General features: G+C 43.9%; 2 protein-coding genes across 2 annotated transcripts in view; both read left to right on the plus strand.

The window, feature by feature from the left end:
• LOC101608835 (agouti signaling protein) overlaps positions 1-21,726 on the plus strand; it is a 109,886-nt gene that overhangs the window by 62,790 nt on the left and 25,370 nt on the right. The window lies entirely within an intron of this gene.
• LOC101608548 (C1GALT1-specific chaperone 1-like) lies at positions 17,929-18,995 on the plus strand. Its single transcript, XM_004668101.2, has one exon. The coding sequence runs from the start codon at positions 18,010-18,012 to the stop codon at positions 18,961-18,963; it is 954 nt and encodes a 317-aa protein (XP_004668158.1). The 5' UTR covers positions 17,929-18,009; the 3' UTR covers positions 18,964-18,995.

A 21,726-nucleotide genomic window follows, 5' to 3' on the forward strand; every position in this document is an offset into this window, starting at 1 on the left:
AGGTCACTTTGGGCATCTGGCTTTATGTGGGTACTGGGGAATCAAACCTGAGCCTGCAGACTTTGCAAGCAAGGGCCTTTGATCTCTTAACCACCTCCGCAGCCCTGCAAGCATGCTTTCAAAGGCTACATCCTGAGAAGTTTATAGATCTGAAGCAGGGCCCAGGAATCATTCACAGGCTCTTAAAGTAAAAAGTACCGAAGAGGCCCTCAGGAAATATTCAGGGGAAAAATTAGTTGCCTGTAATGATGATCATGCTGGTCTCTGTGTGTGTGCCTTCTTAGAACTCCTGTGAATTCACCCTACCCAGCCTTGTGACTGCCTGACTATTTTTTACCATCAAAGCCATTCAATTCCACTGGCCATGAAGGAGAGAAATATTCATGTTCCAGGAGAGCGGCTCAGACAGACCAGCTCTTAAGGCTGTTAGACGCCAACAGTTTGCGTGAATGATCATAATAGTCATGAATCAGAAACATGCATCTATTGCTTAAATGACCCTGTGGGAATGGAGTGGAAAAGGAAGGGGCTGCCCAGATTCAGGGTGTCTAGCAGAAAAGAGTTGCCTCACAAGCAAAACAACCAAAGAGGACTCCTGAGATCCTCCCACCAGGACTTCTGAGGCAACTGTACTGAAATGATTTAACGGTGTGGTGGAGTAGTCTCTGTGGCTTCCACACTGGCCTAATCCCTGTTGAAATTGCACAACCAGTGTGTGTGCTAACAAGCTCTGGGTATACAGAGCAAGGTCTAACATTCAAAGCTTGGAAAACCTGTTCGAGACTTTTCCTCACTCTCTCTTTTGAATTTTTATGGTGTCCCCCCCCCCCCCCGGGGTATAGATCAGTAGAACCAAGTAAAGTCTAAGGATGGACTCAAAAATATTAATAAAACTATTTTAGATAATAAAAGTGATATGGTCAGGCTGCAAAGGACACAAAGATGAAAGACATCCACATCCAATCTACAAGAAGGTTGAGTTCAGAGCACAGCATGAAATAAGCTCAAATGACATTAAGAAAACATAAAAGCTGGGCGTGGTGGCACACGCCTTTAATCCCAGCACTCGGGAGGCAGAAGTAGGAGGACAGCCGTGAGTTCAAGGCCACCCTGAGACTACATAGTGAATTCCAGGTCAGCCTGAGCTAGAGCAAGACTCTACCTCAAAAAAAAGAAAGAAAGAAAAGAAAAAAGGCTGGAGATATGGCTTAGTGGTTAAAGCACTTGCCTGAGAAGCCTAAGGATTCATGTTCCACTCTTCAGATCCCACATAAGCCAGATGCACAAGGTGCAAGGTCACACATGCACACAAGATGTCATACTCATCTAGAGTTCAATTATAGAGCGGCTCTGGCACACCATTTCTCTCTCTCTCTCTCTCTCTCTCTCTCTGTCACTCACTCACTCTTGCTCTCTTGCTTTAAAAAAAAAAAAAAAAAAAAAGGCCAGTCTGTTGGGCTTGCCTCAAAACAAAGATTTTGGGGCTGGAGGGATGGCTTTAGTGATTAAGGCATTTGCCTACAAAGCCAAAGGACCCAGGTTGAATTCCCCAGGACCCACGTTAGCCAGATGCACAAGACGGTTCATGTGGCCCATTCTCTTTCCCTCTCTCTCTCTCTCTCTCTTTCCCTCTCTCTCTCTCTCCCTCTTTCTCTGTCAAATAAATAAATAAACAAATAAGTAATATTTTTTAAAAAAGATTTTGCCATGGGGCCTGGGGCTAGGTCTGTAGCTCAATTGATAAAATTCCTAATATGCATGAACCACCGGGCTCAACCCCAGTACCCCATAAAGTTGGGTGCAGTGGTGCAACTCTATAATCCTAGTAACTGTAAGGTGGATGCGGGAAGATTAGAAACCCAAGGTCACCTTTGGCTATACATCGAGTTTGAGGCCAGTCTGGTATACATGAGACTGTGTCAAGAAAAAAGATTAATCTTTTTTTATTTTTATTCATTTATTTGAGAGAGAAAGAGAGAGAGAAAAAAAATGGCCACATCAAAGCCTCCAGGCACTGCAAATGAACTCCAGACGTTTGTGCCACCTTGTGTATCTGGTGGGTCCTGGGGAATTGAACCTGGGTCCTTTGGCTTTGCACGCAAGTGCCTTAACAGCTAAGCTATCCCTCCAGCCCAGGGGGAAACAAAAAATCTCTTTTTTCCTATGCATCACCATTAGGATAGAAACTGGCTTCAAACTTGTGACAATCTTCTTGCCTCTGCCTCGCCAGGGCTGGGATTGCTAGTGTGTGCCACCACACCACGATCTGATTTTCCAAGATTAAAAAGGCTGACCTAGCTGGGCACAGTGGTGCATACCTTTAATACTAACACTCGGGAGGCTGAGGTAGGAGGATTGATGCCATGAATTTGAGGCCAGCCTGGGCTACAGACTGAGCTCCATGTCAGCCTGCCTCAAAAACAAACAAACAAACAAACCAAAGGGGGCTGGAGAGATGGCTCAGCAGTTAAGACAGTTGCCTGCAATGCCTAATGACCAGGATTGGATTCCCTAGTACCCACGTAAAGCCAGATACACAAAGTGGTGCATGCATCTGGATTTGGTTTGCAGTAGCTAGAGGCCCTGGAACACCTATTCTCTCTCTCTCTCTCTCTCTCCTTGCAAATAAATAACTTAAATGAAAAGAAACTGATCAGGGCAGGGGATGTAGCTTAGTTGGTAGAGGCTTACTCAACACACATGAACCTCTGGGTTCAACCTCTAGTACCACATAAGCTGGCCATGGTTGCTCACACTTAGGTCTCAGAAGCTGGAAGCTGGGGAATCCAGAGTTCAAGGTCATCCTTGGCTGTATAACAACTTCAAAGTCAGCCTGAGATATATGAAACCCTGACTCAAAAATAAAAAAAATAAATAAATAATATTGACTATATGAAATATTCGCAAGGACATGGAGCAAATGGGACTCAGATGGCCTGGGGTTTTAATTTTCCTCTACTTATGAGTTAATAAATTATCTGTTCTTTATGGGTGCTGACAGAAGATGTCAAACTCTTGGGCCCAAGACAGAGAGCTTTATTACAACACAGCAAGCACTGTGAGCACGTGCCTTTCGCATCAATTCCCTCTTGCCCCCCCCCCCAACAAGCCCAATAGGGACAGCACAGAAGACCCAATTGGATGTTGTATACATGGTGAACTGCATTACACAAGAAGAGTACTGAGTTTGGGGAAACGGCAGTCTTACAGCAAGTAGTACACAGTGCTGCTTTTTTGTGCTCAAGGCTGCTGTGAAGACAAATCCTGAAAACCAGCGTGACTAGTACCTACATTCTTGACGCACTCTGCAAGATGAGGTGGCATGAAAGGAAGGAGCCATGGCGGAAAGCCCCACGACATCCCCCTTGGTTTGATATTATCTGGCTTCTGACAGATTTTCTCATGATTGTGCTGTACTGCAGGCCACTCACGTTAATCTGGTTCATAAGAGACTGGAGCCATGGCTAGGCCACTCCAAACAGCACGAGGCCAGCCTCTGCAGCATTGACCTCAGAGTCCCAGATTCATCCTGGGACAGTGAATGAATCCTGGGGAGGATTGCTAGGCTGGGTTTCAGATGTCTAAAATGTAGTTCAAGGCCTACCTTAACCACCATACGTAGCATTACCAAGGCTACCAGGCGTCTGTGTATCCAAACTTCAGCTTTTCTCCAATTCTCATATCCTCACATCAACACTTTTCATCTAGGTTCGATGTAAAGGGGACAAGGACAATTTTCAGAACTTCAAAGAGATCCATTACAGTCCTCCTATCAGCCAGCTTTGAAAACTGTAGGACGATTATTGAGCAGTGTACTCTAATCAAATGGTCATTGTCTGTCTACTTTCTTCCTTCCTTCTCTCCTTCCTCCCTCCCTCCCTTCCTTCCTTCCTTCCTTCCTTTTTCCTACCTTCCTTTGTTTGTTTCTATCTTTTGCCAGGGTCATGCTATGTAGCCCAAGCTGGCCTTAAACTTTTAATCCTCTTGCCTCTGCATCCCAAGTGCTGGGATGAAAGATATGCATTACAATGTCTGATAAGACCATGTTATCCCAACAAGAGAATCCTGTGTGGCTAACTCAGTCGTGTTTGAGTCACTCACTTTTCGTTTTTTGTCTGGGCTATCCACCAGCCAGGCCATTCTGGAGCTGCTGTTAATGGACAATAGTCAGGAAGTGTGCCAGGCATGATGGCACATGCCTTTAATCCCAGCAGTCCGGAGGCAGAGGTAGGAGGATCATGGTGAGTTTGAGGCCACCCTGAAACCACATAGTGAATTCCAGGTCAGCCTGGGCTAGAATAAAACCCTACCTCAAAAAAAAAAAAAAAAAAGAAAAGAAAAGAAAAAGAAAAAGAGAAAACAAAAATTGTTAGGCAGGGGCTGGAGAGATGGCTTAGCAGTTAAGGCACTTACCCGCAAAGCCAAAGAACCCAGGTTCAATTCCCCAGAACCCACATAAGCCAGATGCACAAGATAGCACATGCGTCTGGAGTTCATTTGCAGGGCTGCAGGCTCTAGTGTGTCCATTCTCTCTGTTTATTTCTCTCTCAAATAAATAAATTAGATTAGGGCTGGAGAGATGGCTTAGCGGTTAAGCGCTTGCCTGTGAAGCCTAAGGACCCCGGTTCGAGGCTTGGTTCCCCAGGTCCCACGTTAGCCAGATGCACAAGGGGGCGCATGCGTCTGGAGTTCGTTTGCAGAGGCTGGAAGCCCTGGCGCGCCCATTCTCTCTCTCTCCCTCTGTCTTTCTCTCTGTGTCTGTCACTCTCAAATAAATAAATAAAAATAAAATTTAAAAAAAATTAAAAAATAAAAAAATAAATTAGATTAAATATTTAAAAAAAAGAATTGTGCTGGGCATGGTGGTACATGCCTTTAATCCCAGCACATGGGAGGCAGAGGTAAGAGGATCACTGTGAGTTCAAGGCCACCTTGAGACTACATAGTGAACTCCAGGTCAATCTGAGCTAGAGTGAGACCCTACCTTGAAAAAAAAAACAAGAAATAAATAAATAAAAATTAAAAATGAATTGTTAGGCAGAATCCTGAATTTTCAAGAGAGGTCTGTGTAATTCTCCATCCCATTCATCTTGATCATTAACCTATAGCAGCCAACTAAGTAGAGATGATTCAACCAAGAAATGAAATTAACTTCTGACACATGATACAACATGGCTGAACCAAACAAATTTCTAATTTTTTTCATTTACCCACAACTCAAAATCTTCATTACTGATGGTGCAGAAATTCTCCTGAAAGATCACTCCAACGCCAGTAAGAGTGAAAGTAGTCCCTGGGGGCCAAAGAGCTTGAGGTAGCCCTCCAAAGAAGCTCTGGCCTGGAGCTGAGATTTTATTTCCATTTTCTAGTTTTCATAGCCAAGGGGAAGGGCAAGTGAACAAACTAGAAGTGGCAATTTGCATATCAATCATTTCTGTAGACAGGCCACCCTAACAATGAACTCCATTTCACTTTGTTTTAGCCCAAACTGTCTTTCCTCCTTATGGTCCCTCTGGGCCCTTTCTGGATAGTCCCCTCTTTGGGATTTTTCCATCTGCTGACAAAGGTAAGTTTTAGCAACTCGGCAATTAATCTTACAGTAACTCAGTGAATCAGTTCAACTTTTAGCGTCTTTCCTACCACACTGACGCTAAGTGTTTCAGCCTTGGAGACTTCTGGCTCATTAGCTAAATTAGCTTCATTACATTTTGGATGGGTCCATCAGCTTCGCTGTCCCATTGTCCTGATAAGACGCTTTACTCCTCAGACCCTGAGCAAGTGGCAACTATTTCCACACCATGTGGGTAGTTTGTTTCATATTTCCCAGTTAACTTCATTAATAGGATAGTGAAGACAGTTACTACCCACCCAGCCCTGAACTTTCACTGCCAGATCCTTAAACTTAAATATATATATATACATATTATTGTTGTTCTTGTTGTTTTCGGAGATAAGATTTTTCTCTAGTCCAGGCTGACCTGGAATTAACTATGCAGTCTCAGGGTGGCCTTGAACTCATGGTGATCCTCCTACCTCTGCCTCCCAAGTGCTGGAATTAAAGGTATGTGTCACCACACCAGGCTTAAAATATTTTTAGTTATTTGAATGGAGATGCTATGGGGTCTGGGCGTCGCACAAGTAAGACCATCAACTCACAAAATGTGAGGCAAAGTTGTATTGGGTAAAAAGAGAGAAAAGGAGGAAAGCTGGTGTGCCAAGTCTGCATCCCAGAGTTCAGGATCTCAAGAGGCAGCCCTGATCGGTTTGGAGTGTCAGCTTTTATTGGAAATAACCACATGATGTTTATAGTAAAAACAGGATTGGAAGCTAAACCACAAAGTTGCATACTGTTAAACAAGGGGGGAATATTATAAGAAGTGTCAAGGTTACATAGGTCACATAGGCGAAACTGAGGCAAGAAACATTTTATGCTATGTAATCACAAAGATCTCTAGAAACAAAGAGATACAGGGAGGTCATGGTACATTGCACAGAGGGATCATCTGCTTCCTTAGGTAATAGTAAACACCTGCATTGTACAGAGGGATCATCCCATTCCTTACACATTCCATTTTCCAGAGAGAGAGAATTGACACACCAGGACCTCTAGTCACTGCAAACGAACTCCAGGTGCACTTTGTGCACAAGATGGCACATGTGTCTAGAGTTCATTTGAGTGGCTAGAGGCCCTGGTGTGCCTATCTTCCCTCCCTCCCCCCCCCCCTGCCTTTTTCTCTCAAATAAATAAATATTTTTTTTTAAAAAAAGTTATAAAAGTTTTAGCTGGGCATGGTGGCACACGCCTTTAATCCCAGCACTCAGGAGACAGAGGTAGGAGGATTGCCTTGAGTTCAATGCCACCCTGAGACTATACAGTGAATTTCAGGTCCGCCTAAGATAGAGTGAGACCCTACCTCGAAACACACCCACACACACAAAAAAAAAAAATTATAAAAGTTTTTTCAAAAAAGAAAGTGTCAGGCTGGAGAGATGGGTTAGTGGTTAAAAGCTTGCCTGTGAAGCCTAAGGATCCTGGTTCAAGGCTCGTTTCCCCAGGACCCACGTTAGCCAGATGCACAAGGGCGCTCACACGTCTGGAGTTCATAGTGGCCTTGGCAGGCCCATTCTCTCTATCTGCCTCTTTCTCTGTCTGTTGCTGTCAGATAAATAAATACAAATAAAAACAAAAAGAAAGAAAGAAAGAAAGTGTCAAGCTGGAAAGACGGCTTAGCAGTTAAGGCACTTGCCTGCAAAGCCTAAGGACCCCGGTGCAACTCCCCAGGACCCGTGTAAAGCCAGACGCACAAGGTGGCGCACATCTGGAGTTCGTTTGAAGTGGCTGGAGACCCTAGTGTACCCCTTCTCTCCCTCTCTCTCTCTCTCTCTCAATTGCTTTCTTTCTCTTTCTTTGCCTCTTTATCCCTCTCAAATAAATAACTAAAATAAACAGGAAAATGTCATAACCGAACTGATTATTGTGTACAATTAATATATGCTAATAAAAAGTTCTTGGGTGCTGGGCATGGTGGTGCACGCCTTTAATTCCAGCACTCGGGAGGCAGAGGTAGGAGGATCGCCGTGAGTTCGAAGCCACCCTGAGACTCCATAGTGAATTCCAGGTCAGCCTGGGCTAGAGTGAGACCCTACCTCGAAAAACCAAAGTAAATAAATAAGTTGTGGTTATATGGCTGTATTTACCGACACAGAAGAACATCCACACCATATTTCAGGAAAGGGCAGCTGATACAGCTGGCACATTGTCACTAGAGCCAGTGTGCACTGAGCACTTGCTGTGTGCAAGCTCATGCCCAGCGTTCTCTATGCACTATGCCATGTCGCCCAAACGACCCTCAGATGAGGCCCCATGACTCTTTGCATTCGATACTTTAGAAAGCTGAGGCATTGAAACTTGCTTACTTTCAGCCTTACAAACTGAGATCTTAATTGAATGTGGTTCATTCCAGAGCCTAAACTCTGAACATATCAATATACTACACTGTTTTCCTTATCTATAGTACAATGCTCCCCCTCCTTAAAAAAAAAAAGTCAGAGGGCGGGTTGAAGAGATTGCTCAGTAGTTAAAGCACTTGTCTGGAAAACATAATGACCTGGGTTCAATTCCCCAGTACCCACATAAAGCCAGATGCACAAAGTGGTGTATGCATCTGGAGTTCGTTTGCAGCAGCTAGAGGCCCTGGAGTGCCCATTCTCATTTTTTTTTTTCTCTCTCTCTCCTTATAACTAAATAAATATTAGCTGAGTATGGTGGCACACGCCTTTAATCCCAACACTCAGGAAGCTGAGGTAGGAGAATCACCACGAGTTTGAGTCCACCCTAAGACTACATAGTGAATTCCAGGTCAGCCTGGGCTACAGCATAATGCTACCTCAAAAAACCAAAAATAAATAAATAAAAACATGTGTGTTGTATATGCATAGAAAGAGAAATTGGAAGAAAATACATCCAAATGATTATATTGTTAGTAGTTACTTGTAGGTACTAGATTTCTAGTGATCAATCTTCTTTCTCCTTGTTATACATTTTTTTGCTTTTTTTTTTTTTTTTTTTTTTTGGTTTTTTGAGGTAGGGTCTCAGTCTAGCCCAGACTGACCTGGAATTCACTATGGAGTCTTAGGGTGGTCTTGAACTCATGGCAATCTTCCTACCTCTGCCTCCCAAGTGCTAGGATTAAAGGCGTGTACAGCAACGTATGGCCATTTTCTGATTTTTTAAAAATATTGGGCTGGAGGGATGGCCTAGTGGTTAAGCACTTGCCTGTGAAGGCTAAGGATCTCAGTTCAAGGCTTGATTCCCCAGGACCCATGTTAGCCAGATGTACAAGGGGGCGCACGCATCTGGAGCTCGTTTGCAGTGGCTGGAGGCCCTGGCGTACCCATTCTCTCTCTCTCTCTCTCCCTGCCTCTTTCACTTTCTGTCTGTCGCTTTCAAATAAATAAATAAAAATTAACAAAAAATTTTTTTAAATATTTTATTTGGGCTGGAGAGATGGCGTAGCGGTTAAGCGCTTGCCTGTGAAGCCTAAGGACCCCGGTTCGAGGCTCGGTTCCCCAGGTCCCACGTTAGCCAGATGCACAGGGGGGCGCATGCGTCTGGAGTTCGTTTGCAGAGGCTGGAAGCCCTGGCGCGCCCATTCTCTCTCTCTCCCTCTATCTGTCTTTCTCTCTGTGTCTGTCGCTCTCAAATAAATAAATTAAAAAAAAAAATATTTTATTTATTTATTTATGAAAGAGAAAGAAACAGATAGAGAGAATGGACACCCCAGGGCCTCTATCCACTGCATACAAACTCCAGACACATGTGTCCCCTTGTGCATCTGGCTTACGTGGGTCCTGGGGAATCAAACCTGGGCCCTTAGGCTTCGCAGACAAATGCTGTAACCACTAAGCTATTTCCCCAGTTCCCCTTTTATGCTTTTTAAATAATGAGTATATATAAATATGTCAACATTTCTAAGCAAGAAGCAGCAGCAGCCAAGCATGGTGGCGCACACCCTTAATCCCAATGCTCAGGAGACAGAGGTAGGAGGATCACTGTGAGTTCAAGGCCAGCCTGGGACTACAGAGGTACAGAGTGAGTTTCAGGTCAGCCTGGGCTAGAGTAAGGACGCTGCCTTGAAAACAAAAACAAAAACAGTGGGCTGGAGAGATGGCGTAGCAGTTAAGCGCTTGCCTGTGAAGCCTAAGGACCCCGGTTCGAGGCTCGGTTCCCCAGGTCCCACGTTAGCCAGATGCACAAGGGGGCGCACGCGTCTGGAGTTCGTTTGCAGAGGCTGGAAGCCCTGGCGCGCCCATTCTCTCTCTCTCCCTCTATCTGTCTTTCTCTCTGTGTCTGTCGCTCTCAAATAAATAAATAAATAAATAAAATTAAAAAACAAAACAAAACAAAAAACAAAATAACATGGAGCTTCTCTTGTCTGGAGAATACTATTTTATTTTATTTTATTTGGCTTTTTGAGGTAGGGTCTCACTCTAGTTCAGGCTGACCTGGAATTCACTCTGTAGTCTCAGGATGGCCTCAAACTCACAGCAATCCTTCTGCCTCTACCTCCCAAGTGCTGGGATTAAAAGAGTGCATCACCACACCCGGATGAGAATACTATTTTAAAGAAAAATTTCTGGAATGAAAGTGCCTGGGCTTGAACTTCTGGATCTCTCAATTTTATAGCTTAAAACAATGGGTGAGAGGTTGGGAAGATGGATCAGCAGGTAAAGGCACTTGCTTTAAAGCCTGCCAGCTCAGGGTTCAATGCCCCAAGCCACCCAGGTAAGCCAGACTCAGAAAGTGGCATGTGTTGGGAGTTCATTTGCAACAGCAAGAGGTCCTGGTGCACTCATACACCCATGCAAAAAATAAAGAGAAATTAAAGAAGCCAGGTATGATAACACACGCCTTTAATCCCAGTACTTGGGAGGCAGAGATAGGAGGATCACTGTGAGTTCAAGGCCACCCTGATACTACATAGTAAGTTCCAGGTCAGCCTGGACTAGAACATGGCCCTACCTTGGAAAAAATATATATATATTAGGGGCTGGAGAGATGGCTCAACAGTTAAGGCACGTGCCTGCAAAGCCTAATGACCTAGGTTCAATTCCCCAGTACCCTCATAAAGCCAGGTGCACAAGGTGGTGCATACATCTGGATTTTTTTTACAGCAGCTGAATGCTCATTCTCCACTCACCGTCCTGAAAATAAATAAATAAAAATAAAATATTTTATTAAAAAATTAAAGACTGGATGCATTTTGCAGCCTTTCTAAATTCAAGTTTCCTCACCTCCATAATAATAATAATAGCACCTAGAGTTGTTTCTCAAAAGCCTGACATAAGAAAAAGCTGTCAATCAACATTATTTATTGTGTTGTCATTTTGAGTTTAGCGTGTTTTCTGACATCGTTTTGTTTTGGTTTGGTTTGGTTTTGGTTTTTTGAGGTTGCATCTCACTCTAGTCCAAACTGACCTGGAATTCACTATGTAGTCTCAAGGTGGTCTTAAACTCGCTGTGATCCTCCTACTTCAGCCTCCTGAGTGCTGCGATTAAAGGTGTACGCCACTATGGCCAGCCAATTTTGGGGTTTTCTTTCAAGCAAGGTCTTACACTAGCCCAGGCTGGCCTAAAACTCACAGCGATCCACCTCCCTCATGGGATTCAGGACGTGCCACCATCATGCCTGACACTCAGCATTAATTTTTTAATATACCCCAAGCACTAGATCTGTTTACATATTAGAAAATATTATATTTACAGTTGGAGCTCTTTTGGTGAATCAACAGAAAAAAAAAAATTAAAAAGCCAGGCATGGTGGCCCTGACCATAATCCTATAACAGAGGCAAGAGAAGTTCATGACGAGCTTTGCTGCATAAGGAATTCAGGGCCAGCCTGGACTAGATGAAACCTCATCTTCAAACAACAAAGAAAGAGAAAAGAAGAAAAGAAGAGAAAAGAAATTTGGAAGCAGTTAAAAAAAAAAAAGCAAGATCACGTTCAGAGGTACCAGAAGGACATGAATTTTGAGTAACACAGTGCCTTCTATATTCATAATTGCTAATCAGTTTAATTAAAATTAAATTAGGGTAAAATAAATTTTTAATTAAATTTAACTTTCTGGTCTAATACTTCTAATTAACTATAAGTACAATAAGGTACAGAAAAAAAGGATTAAGATAAATAGTTCGAGTCTTGACCCAGCCACAAAGTATTTGACAATGGCAGAAAATTTCTCTGGAGCTCTGCTTTCTATTCCAATAAATTAGGGGGGTTAGACTGAGCACAGTGTAGAATTCTCTCAACTCTCAAACGCAGTGGTTCTGAGATCACATGCATACTCATCTTTCACTGGACATTACTATAGAACCCCCAGGGCTAGGACCTGGGAAATGAAGTTACTTCAATGCCCCTTTCTGCCCACGGAGCTCACATCTAGAACTACAAACCTTGATGACAATGGCCGGGCAAACAGCATTTATTCTGCCCCAACCTGTAAGTATAAGAATTGAAGTAATAAACAGTAACATTGAACCACACACCCTTGGACAACTCCAGTAAGTTCACAAGTTCAGAATTGCCATGGAAAGCTTAGTAGCGGCATTGTTTCTAATGGTCATGACCCATTGCTAAATCGTTGAACAATTTATGAGTAAGTTAGTTCCATAAAAACAAGGAAATGGGGCTGGAGAGATGGCGTAGCGGTTAAGCGCTTGCCTGTGAAGCCTAAGGACCCCGGTTCGAGGCTCCATTCCCTAGGACCCATGTTAGCCAGATGCACAAGGGGGCGCATGTGTCTGGAGTTCGTTTGCAGTGGCTGGAGACCCTGGTGTGCCCATTCTCTATCTATCTGCCTCTTTCTCTGTCTGTCACTCTCAAATAAATAAGTAAAACTAAACAAAAAATTAAAAAAAAAAAAAAAGGAAATGGCTGTGGTAGGAGGGCCAGTCAGATGGTGACTCAAATAGATGGTTCCTTTATTCTAGTGATACCTGTCCCTAAGGATTTTATGTAAGGATTTTTTTTTCTCTAAATCTCACATTCAACCCAAACTCTGAGAAACCACACATTGTAGTGTTCCAAGGCATGTCCCCCAAACTCTCTCAATTTCTTTCCAAAAAAAAAAAAAAAAAAAAAAGAGAGAGAGAGAGAGAGAGAGAGACTGGGATCTTGGCAGTGCCTCTGGAGTGGTCCAGGGGAGATGGGCAGAGTTGGTTGGTGGGGTGGGGGCCAGGGGATTGGCACTGACTGCCAGTTCAACAGCAGGGGAGCTCTCTTCTTGACCCTAATTGCAGTGTGATTCCAGGTCATGGTGTTCACCTCTAGTCCTTTTTTCACTGGAAAAAAGGGGCTGGAGAGATGGCTCAGAGGTTAGGGTGTTTGCCTGCAAAGCCAGAGAACCCAGGTTCGATTTCCCAGAACCCACATAAGCCAGGTGCACAAAAGAGCACATGTATCTGGAATTTGTTTGCAGCAGCTGGAGGCCCTGGCATGCCCATTCTACCCCTCCCCTCTCTCTATGCCTCTTTCTCTCTCTCTTTCTCTCTCTCAAGTAAATAAATAAAAGGAGGCTGGATGTGGTGGTGCATGCCTCTAATCCCACCCTACCTCGAAAAACAAAAAAGGAAAGAAAAGGAAAAGAGAAAAGAAAAAGGAAATAATGACTTGTCTTAGAGGAAAGTAAATGAGATCTTTGAAGTTCTGGAGGACAATCTTCTTCGCCTGTGTTGCCAAGGCTGTTTCCTAAAAAGTGTTCTCTCTCTCTCTCTCAATTTCTCTGTGTGTGTGTGTGTATGTGTATCTAAGGGGCATTTGAGAGCTGGGGAGATGGATCAGTGGTTAAAGGTGCTTGTTTGCAAAACCTGCTGCCCTGGGTTCAATTCCTCAGTACCCACATAAAGCCAGATACACAGTGGTGCGTGTGTCTGGAGTTTGTTTGCAATGGCAAGAGGCCCTGGCAAGTCCATTCTCTCTCTTTCTCTCTCTCTCTCATCAATATTTTTTTTTTAAGTGAAACATACCTAGCATTCAGGAAGCCTAAGTAGAGGTGAGGCAGAGGGAGGCACTGTGAGTTCAAGACCAGCCTGAAACTACATAATGAATTCTAGGTCAGCCTGGGCTAGAATGAGATCCTACTTTGAAGATAAATAAATAAATAAATAAATAAATAAATAAATAAATAAATAAATAAATAAATGGTAAGCAATAAAAGAAGGACCCACCTTTAATCCCAGTGCTCAGGAGGCAGAGGTAGGAGGATTGCCGTGAGTTCGAGGCCACCCTGAGACCCCATAGTGAATTCCAGGTCAGCCTGGGCTAGAGTGAGACCCTACCTCAAAAAAACAAAAAAAAAAGGACCCAGAGCCGGGCATGGTGGTGCACACCTTTAATCCCAGCCCTTGGGAGGCAGAGATAGGAGGATTGCTGTGAGTTAAAGGCCACCCTGAGACTACTAGTGAATTCCAAGTCATCCTGAGCTAGAGTGAGACCCTACCTTGAAACACACCCCCCTCCCAAAAAAAAGCTGGGCATGGTGGTTGTGGTGGTTTGATTCAGGTGTCCCCCATAAACTTAGGTGTTCTGAATGCTAGGTTCCCAGCTGATGGATATTTGGGAATTAATGCCTCCTGGAGGGAGTGTATTGTTGGGGGCTGGCTTATGGGCTGTATAGCCAGTTTCCCCTTGCCAGTGTTTGGCACACCCTCCTGTTGCTGTGGTCCACCTTATGTTGGCCAGGGGGTGATGTCCACCCTCTGCTCATGCCATCGTTTTCCCCTGCCATCGTGGAGCTTCCCCCTCAAGCCTGTAAGCCAAAATAAATCTCTTTTTCCCAGAAGCTGCTCTTGGTTGGGTGATTTCTACCAGCAACGCGAACCGGACTGCAACAGTGGTGCATGCCTTTAATCCCAGCACTCAGGAGGCAGAGATAGGGGGATCACCATGAGTTCGAGGCCACCCTGAGACTACAGAGTGAAATTCAGGTCAGCCTGGACTAGAACGAGACCCTCCCTCAAAACAAACAAACAAACAAACAAACAAACAGAAAGATACCCAATGTTCAAGAGGACACCCAACATTTTCCTCTGAGCTCCACAAGCATGCACATGAGGCACATGCATCTGTATACACACGTATATCCACCACACATCATACATACCACACATTCACGCATATATGCATGCAAAAGAAAAATTAAAAAGAATGCCTTGGGGCTAAAGAGATGGCTCAGCAGTTAAGGCACTTCCTACAAAGTCTAATGGTCCAGGTTAGATTCCCCAGGACCCATGTAAAGCCAGATGCACAAAGTAGTGCATGCATCTTGCATTCATTTGCAGTGGCTAGAGTCCTTGGCACACCCATATTCATTCATTCCTTCTCTCTGTCTGTCGATCTCTCTCTCTCTCTCTCTCTTCTCTCTCTCTCCTTGCAAATAAATAAAAAATATTTAAAGTAAACAAAGAGAGCTGGAGAGATGGTAAGCAGTTAAGGTGCTAGCCTGTGAAGCCTAAGGACTTACGTTTGACTCTCCAGATCCCATGTAAGCCAGACACACAAAGCTGAGGCATGCACAAGGTCACACATGCCCACTAGGTGGCACAAGTGTCTGGAGTTCGAGTTCAGTGGCTGAGTCCCTGGCATGCCAATTTTCTCCCTCTCTCTGTTTCTCTGTCTGTCTCTCGCTCGCTCTCTCTAAAAATAAATAAGTAATTTTAAAAGTTAAAAAAAAAAAAAAAGAATGTCTTAGCCAGGTGTGGTGGCACACTTTTAATCCCCACACTTGAGAGGCAGAGGTAGAAAGATGGCTGTGAGTTTTGAGGCCAGCCTGAGACTACAAAGTGGATATCACTATAATATCGCCCCCAAAATGCAAGCCAACTTCTTTAAAAAAAAAAGAAAAGAAAAGAAAAGAAAAAGATTTATTTTTATTTATCTATTTATTAGAGACAGAGAGAGGGAGAGAGTGTGTGAGAATGGGTGCTCCAGGGCCTCTAGTCACTGCAAATGAACCTCAGACACATGTACCAGCATGTGCATGTGGCTTATACGGGACCTAGAGAATTGAACCTGGGTCCTTAGGCTTCATAGGCAAGCGCCTTAATCACTAAGCCATTTCTCCAGCCCCAAGCCAACTTAACAGCAACCTGCTGTAGCACTGGGAGACACAGTGTCATTTATTAAGAGAGTAGAACTCCAAAGTGGTATCATAGAGATATCAGGGTAATTAATTTATTAATTTTCAGGAACAATTTATTTGTGAGGGAGTAGATTAGGGTAGTTTATGGTCTTGTTTCTCGTTTTTTGTTGTTGTTTGCTCTAGCCCAGGCTGACTTGAAATTCACTACATAGTCTCAGGCTGACCTAGAACTCACAGTGATCCTCCTACCTCTGCCTCTCAAGTGCTTGGATTAAAGGTGTGCGCCACCACGTCTGGCTATTGTTTCTGTTTTAAAAGAGAGTCTCTTGTAGCACAGCCTTGAAATGGCTATGGAGCTGAAAATGGCTTTAAACTTCTGATTCTCCTGCCCCCATGTTCCAGGTGCTAAGATTAAAGATGTGCACCACCATGCCCAGTTCATGGGGTGCTGGGGATAAAACCCAGGGCCTCATGCATGCTAAGCAAGCATTCCACCAATTTAGCTGCCTCCTTGGCCCTATTTTTTTTTTAATGGTTTATTTGTTTCTCTATCTGAGAGGGAGAGAGATAGAGAGAAATAGGCATGCCAGGGCCTCCTAGCCACTGCAAACAAACTTCAGATACATGCACTACCTTGTGCAAATTTTATGTGGGTACTGGGGAATCGAGCCTGGATCCTTTGGCTCCACTGGCAAATACCTTAACCATTAAGCCACCTCTCCAGCCCCCTGTGTTTGTTTTTTGAGGCAAAATCTAACTATGTAGCCCAGGCCAACCTCAAACTAATAGCAATACTCCTGTCTCAGTCTTTTGGGTGCTGGAAGTAGAGGCATAAGCCACCATGCCAGGCAATTCTATGCAATTTTAACCATGAGGACTGAATTTAGAATCTTACTCCAGGTTCAAGTAGGCCTTGAATGTATTCAGTTAATCTGTCATCACCCATTAGTTGTGTGTGGGGCGAGGGGGAGAATTAAATGACTTACATTTATGTATAAGCTTATTATTATTAATCATTGAAATGAGATCTACCTTGATTACAATATTCAGTAAATAGGGCTGGAGAAATGAATTAGTGGTTAAGGCACTTGCCTGAAAAGCCAACGGACCCAGGTTCAAGTACCCAGGACCCATGTAAGCCAGATGCAGAAGGTAATGCATGTGTCTGTAGTTCATTGCAGAGGCTGGAGACCCTGGCATGACTGTTCTCCCTCTTTCTCTTTCTCTATCTATCATCTATCTATCTAATCTGCCTCTTTCTCTCTTAAATAAATAATGTGCCCAGCTAGCTCAGTCAATACAGCATGACACCCTTAAATAAATAAAAGTAAAATATTTTAATAATATTCAGTAAATAATTTTGTCTTTAAATTGTGTTGTCTTTGCTTTACCTTTTTCATCCAACAAACTGACATCCACTAATACCAGGGGAAATACTAGATAACTAATCTAATATAGATAATTCATTACAACTGCCATTTATTTTTTTTAAATGCCCAGCCTGGGCTGGAGAAATGGCTCAGCCATTAAGGTGCTTGTCTGCAAAGCCTAATGACCCAAGTTTGATTCCCCAGTACCCCCATAAAAGCCTGATGCACAAAGTGGCCCGTGCATCTGGAGTTCGTGTGCAGCCGCGAAAGGCCCTGGTATGCCCATTCTCTCCGTCTCTCTTCTCTATTTCTCTCTCTGCTTGCAAATAAGTAAATCAAATTTTTTTTTTTTTAACGCCCACCCTCCCTTGAGGATCTACCATGTCCCCAGACCACAGAAGGGCTAGATGGTGTCTGAGAGGGCAACAATGTGACTATGTGCCAAGGTAGAAAGTGCAAAGTCTGATGAAACTTTACTGACTCTGAAACAAGTCTACAAAAAGCGCTTTTGCCGGGCATAGTGACACATGCCTTTCATCCCAACATTCAGGAGGAGAGGAAAGAGGATCACTGTGAGTTCGAGGCCAGCCTGAGACTACATGCTGAATTCCAGGTCAGCCTGGGCTAGAGTGAGACCCTACCTAAATTAAAAAAAAAAAAAAAAAAGTACTTTGTAATTTACTAAGAATATAAATAAGCCACCGGGAGCGCAGCGCGCCGCGCAGGACCGGCGGGACGGGGAGAGACCGTGCATCCCAGCCCGCCAACGACGATCGGGCCTGGCTGGCGCCCCCTGGCCCAGCCCCTGCCCCCCAGCCTGCGGGCATCGCCCCACCTCCACCGAGACCAACGAGACGACACCGCCTGCATCTAGAGCAGCCCGGGCCGCGGCCGGAGCGAGCGGCTGGGGGACGTGAGCGGAAAACCGCTTTCCTGCCCCCTCCTCTCCCACCGCCCCGGAGCCTTTCTGGACGTCGGGGGGTGGGGGGGGGTCGGGAAAATGCTCTCTGAAAGCAGTTCGTTCTTGAAAGGGGTGATGCTCGGGAGTGCTTTCTGTGCTTTGATCACCACGCTGGGACGCGTGGGCACCGGCCACGGCAGCGGAAGGCACCACGAGCATCACCACCTGCAGGCGCCCAACAGGGACGAAGTGGGGAAGATTGCCGAGGATGAGCGCGTGGAGCTCAGTGAGCGCTTTCGGGTGTACTGTATCATCCTAGTAAAGCCCCAAGATGTGAGTCTTTGGGCTGCCGTGAAGGAGACTTGGACTAAACACTGTGACAAAGCAGAGTTCTTCAGTTCTGAAAATGTGAAGGTGTTTGAGTCAATTAATATGGATACGGATGACGTGTGGCTGATGATGAGGAAAGCTTACAAACACGCCTTCGATAAATATAGTGACCGGTACAACTGGTTCTTCCTTGCACGCCCTACTACGTTTGCTGTCATTGAAAACCTAAAGTATTTTTTGTTACGAAAGGATCCATCGCAACCTTTCTATCTGGGCCACACTGCAAAATCTGGAGAACTTGAGTATGTGAACGTGGAAGGAGGAATTGTCTTGAGTATAGAGTCAATGAAAAGACTTAACAGCCTTCTCAATGCTCCTGAAAAGTGCCCCGAGCAGGGAGGAATGATTTGGAAGGTATCTGAAGATAAGCAGCTAGCAGTCTGCCTGAAATATGCTGGCGTGTTAGCAGAAAATGCAGAAGATGCTGATGGAAAAGATGTGTTTAATACAAAATCCGTTGGGCTTTCTATTAAAGAGGCAATGACTAATCACCCAAACCAGGTGGCAGGAGGATGTTGTTCAGACGTGGCTGTTACTTTTAATGGACTGACTCCTAACCAGATGCATGTGATGATGTATGGGGTGTACCGTCTTAGGGCATTTGGACATGTTTTCAGTGATGCATTGGTTTTCTTACCTCCAAATGGTTCTGTTAACGACTGAGAAGGGGAGCAAAAGCATGTATTTGAACACCATGTAGGGTGTGTTGTCGTTATTTGCTATATTTAGGGGCTGGAGGGATGGCTTAGTGGTTAAGGCGCTTAGGACTCAGGTTCGATTCCCCAAGATCCACGTTAGCCAGATGCAAAAGGGAACGCATGCGTCTGGAGTTCGTTTGCAGTGGCTGGAGGCCCTGATGCCCATTTCCTCCCTCCCTCCCTCCCCCCTCCCCCCCTCCCTCTCTTTGTCAAATAAATAAATAAATAAATAAATAAATAAATAATTTTTTTTCCAAGCAGGGCATGGTAGTGCACGTCTTTAATCCCAGCACTCAGGAGGCAGAAGTAGGAGGATCACCTTGAGTTTGAAGCCACCCTGAGACTACACAGTGAATTCCAGATCCGCCTGAGCTACAGTAAAACCCTACCTCAAAAAAAAGAAATTTCATTTCTAATCTGGTGGCACAGGCATAATCATGCATTAAAGTTTACTTGTACATTTTCAAATGGGACGGTATTTTTTCCTTTAACAAACACACTTGTGAAGAATTTAAACGTGTGGGAACTGATTTTTAAAAAATTATTAGTTATTTGAAAGAGAGAAGAGACAGCAAGAGAGAGGGAGAAAGAGAATAGGTACACCAGGGCATACAGCCACTGGAAACGAACTCCAGGCGTGTGCGCCACCTTGTGCCTCTGGTTTATGTGGGTCCTATGCAAATGAAATCTCTACTTGTGAATTTGTGATTAAAATAATGCTTAAAAAAAAAGAATGTAGCCACCAAGCCTGGTGGCTTTTTTTTTTTTTTTTTTTTTTTTTAAGTATTTCTACCAGCACTCGGGAGGCAGAGGTAGGAGGATCGCCATGAGTTGGAAGCCACCCTGAGACTACATAGTGACTTCCAGGTCAGCCTGAGCTAGAGTGGAACCCTACCTTGAAAAACAAAAAACAAACTACATATATGTATGTATGTATGTATGTGTATATATATATATATATATGTATATATATACATATATGTATATATATACATATATGTATATATGGAGTGAGTGCGTGAACCACCACGCCCAGCTAGGCTGTTGCAGTCTTACTCATTTCCCTGATGATCAACATGTGAACATTTTCACATGATAAACTGATAGTACAAATCCCCCTATCACCCAGCATGGTGACGCACGCCTTTAATCTCAACTAGGGAGGCAGAGGTAGGAGGATCACTGTGAGTTTGAAGCTAGCCTGGGACTACAGAGTGAGTTTTAGGTCAACCTGGGCTACAGTGAGACCCTGCCTCAAGAGAGAGAGAGAGAAAAGTGTTGTATCTTTTCTGAAATCCATTTTCTTCATTTATTTCAATGTATTCTTCTAGCCTGCTGACAAAGTGTCTTAAACCTAAGGTGGGGGAAAGGGGAACTGACTGGCTTATGTCACCGGGAGTAATGAACTATGACCTTATAAGTACCATAACTAATTCAAGGAAACAAGTGAGTACAGAAGAAAGCCACAGCCTAATTAGCATGTTTACAGGGTCAGCACAAGAACAGCTCCTTCCACTGATGAAAATTTACAAAAACTTGAAAATTATAAGACCAATAGTGAAAATCCCCAAAGAGACTCTAACAAGGCAGCCCAGTCCCACCAATGCGCCTATCTACTTTGATTTTCCTTCTCTGTCAACTGCTCCAGAGCCCACCCAGGATTTCCAAATGAAACTCCATTAATCCCTTCTTGGGCAGCATTTGTTTTTCCAGGTTAAGTTGCGAAGTCTTGGTTTCTTTCTGCCTCCTGGGGTTAATTCTGAATTAAATTCTCATTAGTTCTGCCTTCTCCCCCATCGCCTCCCAACCTCAGTGTCAACACCAATTTCAGTCCCAAGACTCAGGAGAAATACAGGGAGCCCAGACCACGAAACTTGTGGCCACTGGGATGTGTCTGAACCCAGGATTTTTCTTTTCTTTTCTTTTCTTTTCTTTTTTTTTTTTTTCTTTTTGCTTGGCTGAAAGTAAAGGGGGAAGATGGGGGAAGGCAGCTACTGGAGGGATTCCTAGGGTCTTTAAAATATCTCAGAGCAACAAGCCTTGCCTCTGCTACCCAAGGACTGGGAGACGCTTTACTCTGGCTGTGCCCCTCTGAGGCTGGTTCAGGGCATAGTCACTGGCACTGTAAGTAGGAGGAAATAACTTTCTTTTACTCTATCTCCTCTATGGTTCTGTTTCAGAGATCCCTCTGTAAAGTAAAGATGACCCTTTCCATTTTGGCTATTTCTCTCAAATATGTGCTACTCTGCTTTAATATACTGACGAAATGTGTTCTCTTATTAGTAGATTCCTAGGGGAATCTTCTTGCCTCTGAGATGGAGTGATTTAAAATATTTCTACTTTTACTGTTTAAGTTTTTTGTTGTTGTTGTTGTTTTTGGCTTTTGGTTTTTTTTATTGGCTGCTATATTTAAAATTTCAAACAAGTAAGCAGCAAGTCCTCTGTTGTAAGACCTCCACTCCTTGGTGGGGGGTTCAGGGTTCAGTTGACAACTTTAATCTGCTTCCAGAATGAGGAAAGAACATCTTAGTCATCCCTCATGTCTTATATAGTTAAACTCATCTATTTAATTTAGTTCTGGAGGTCAGAATAGTTAAGAGGAGGTTAGCATAAAGGAAGCAATCGACTTTGTGTTCATGAGTCACTTCTGGATTTTATTTATTTATTTTTTTATTCATTTATTTGAGAGCGACAGACACAAAGAGAAAGACAGATAGAGGAAGAGAGA

The sequence above is a fragment of the Jaculus jaculus genome, chromosome 8, assembly GCF_020740685.1.
Source record: "Jaculus jaculus isolate mJacJac1 chromosome 8, mJacJac1.mat.Y.cur, whole genome shotgun sequence".
Classification (NCBI taxonomy): Eukaryota; Metazoa; Chordata; class Mammalia; order Rodentia; family Dipodidae; genus Jaculus; species Jaculus jaculus.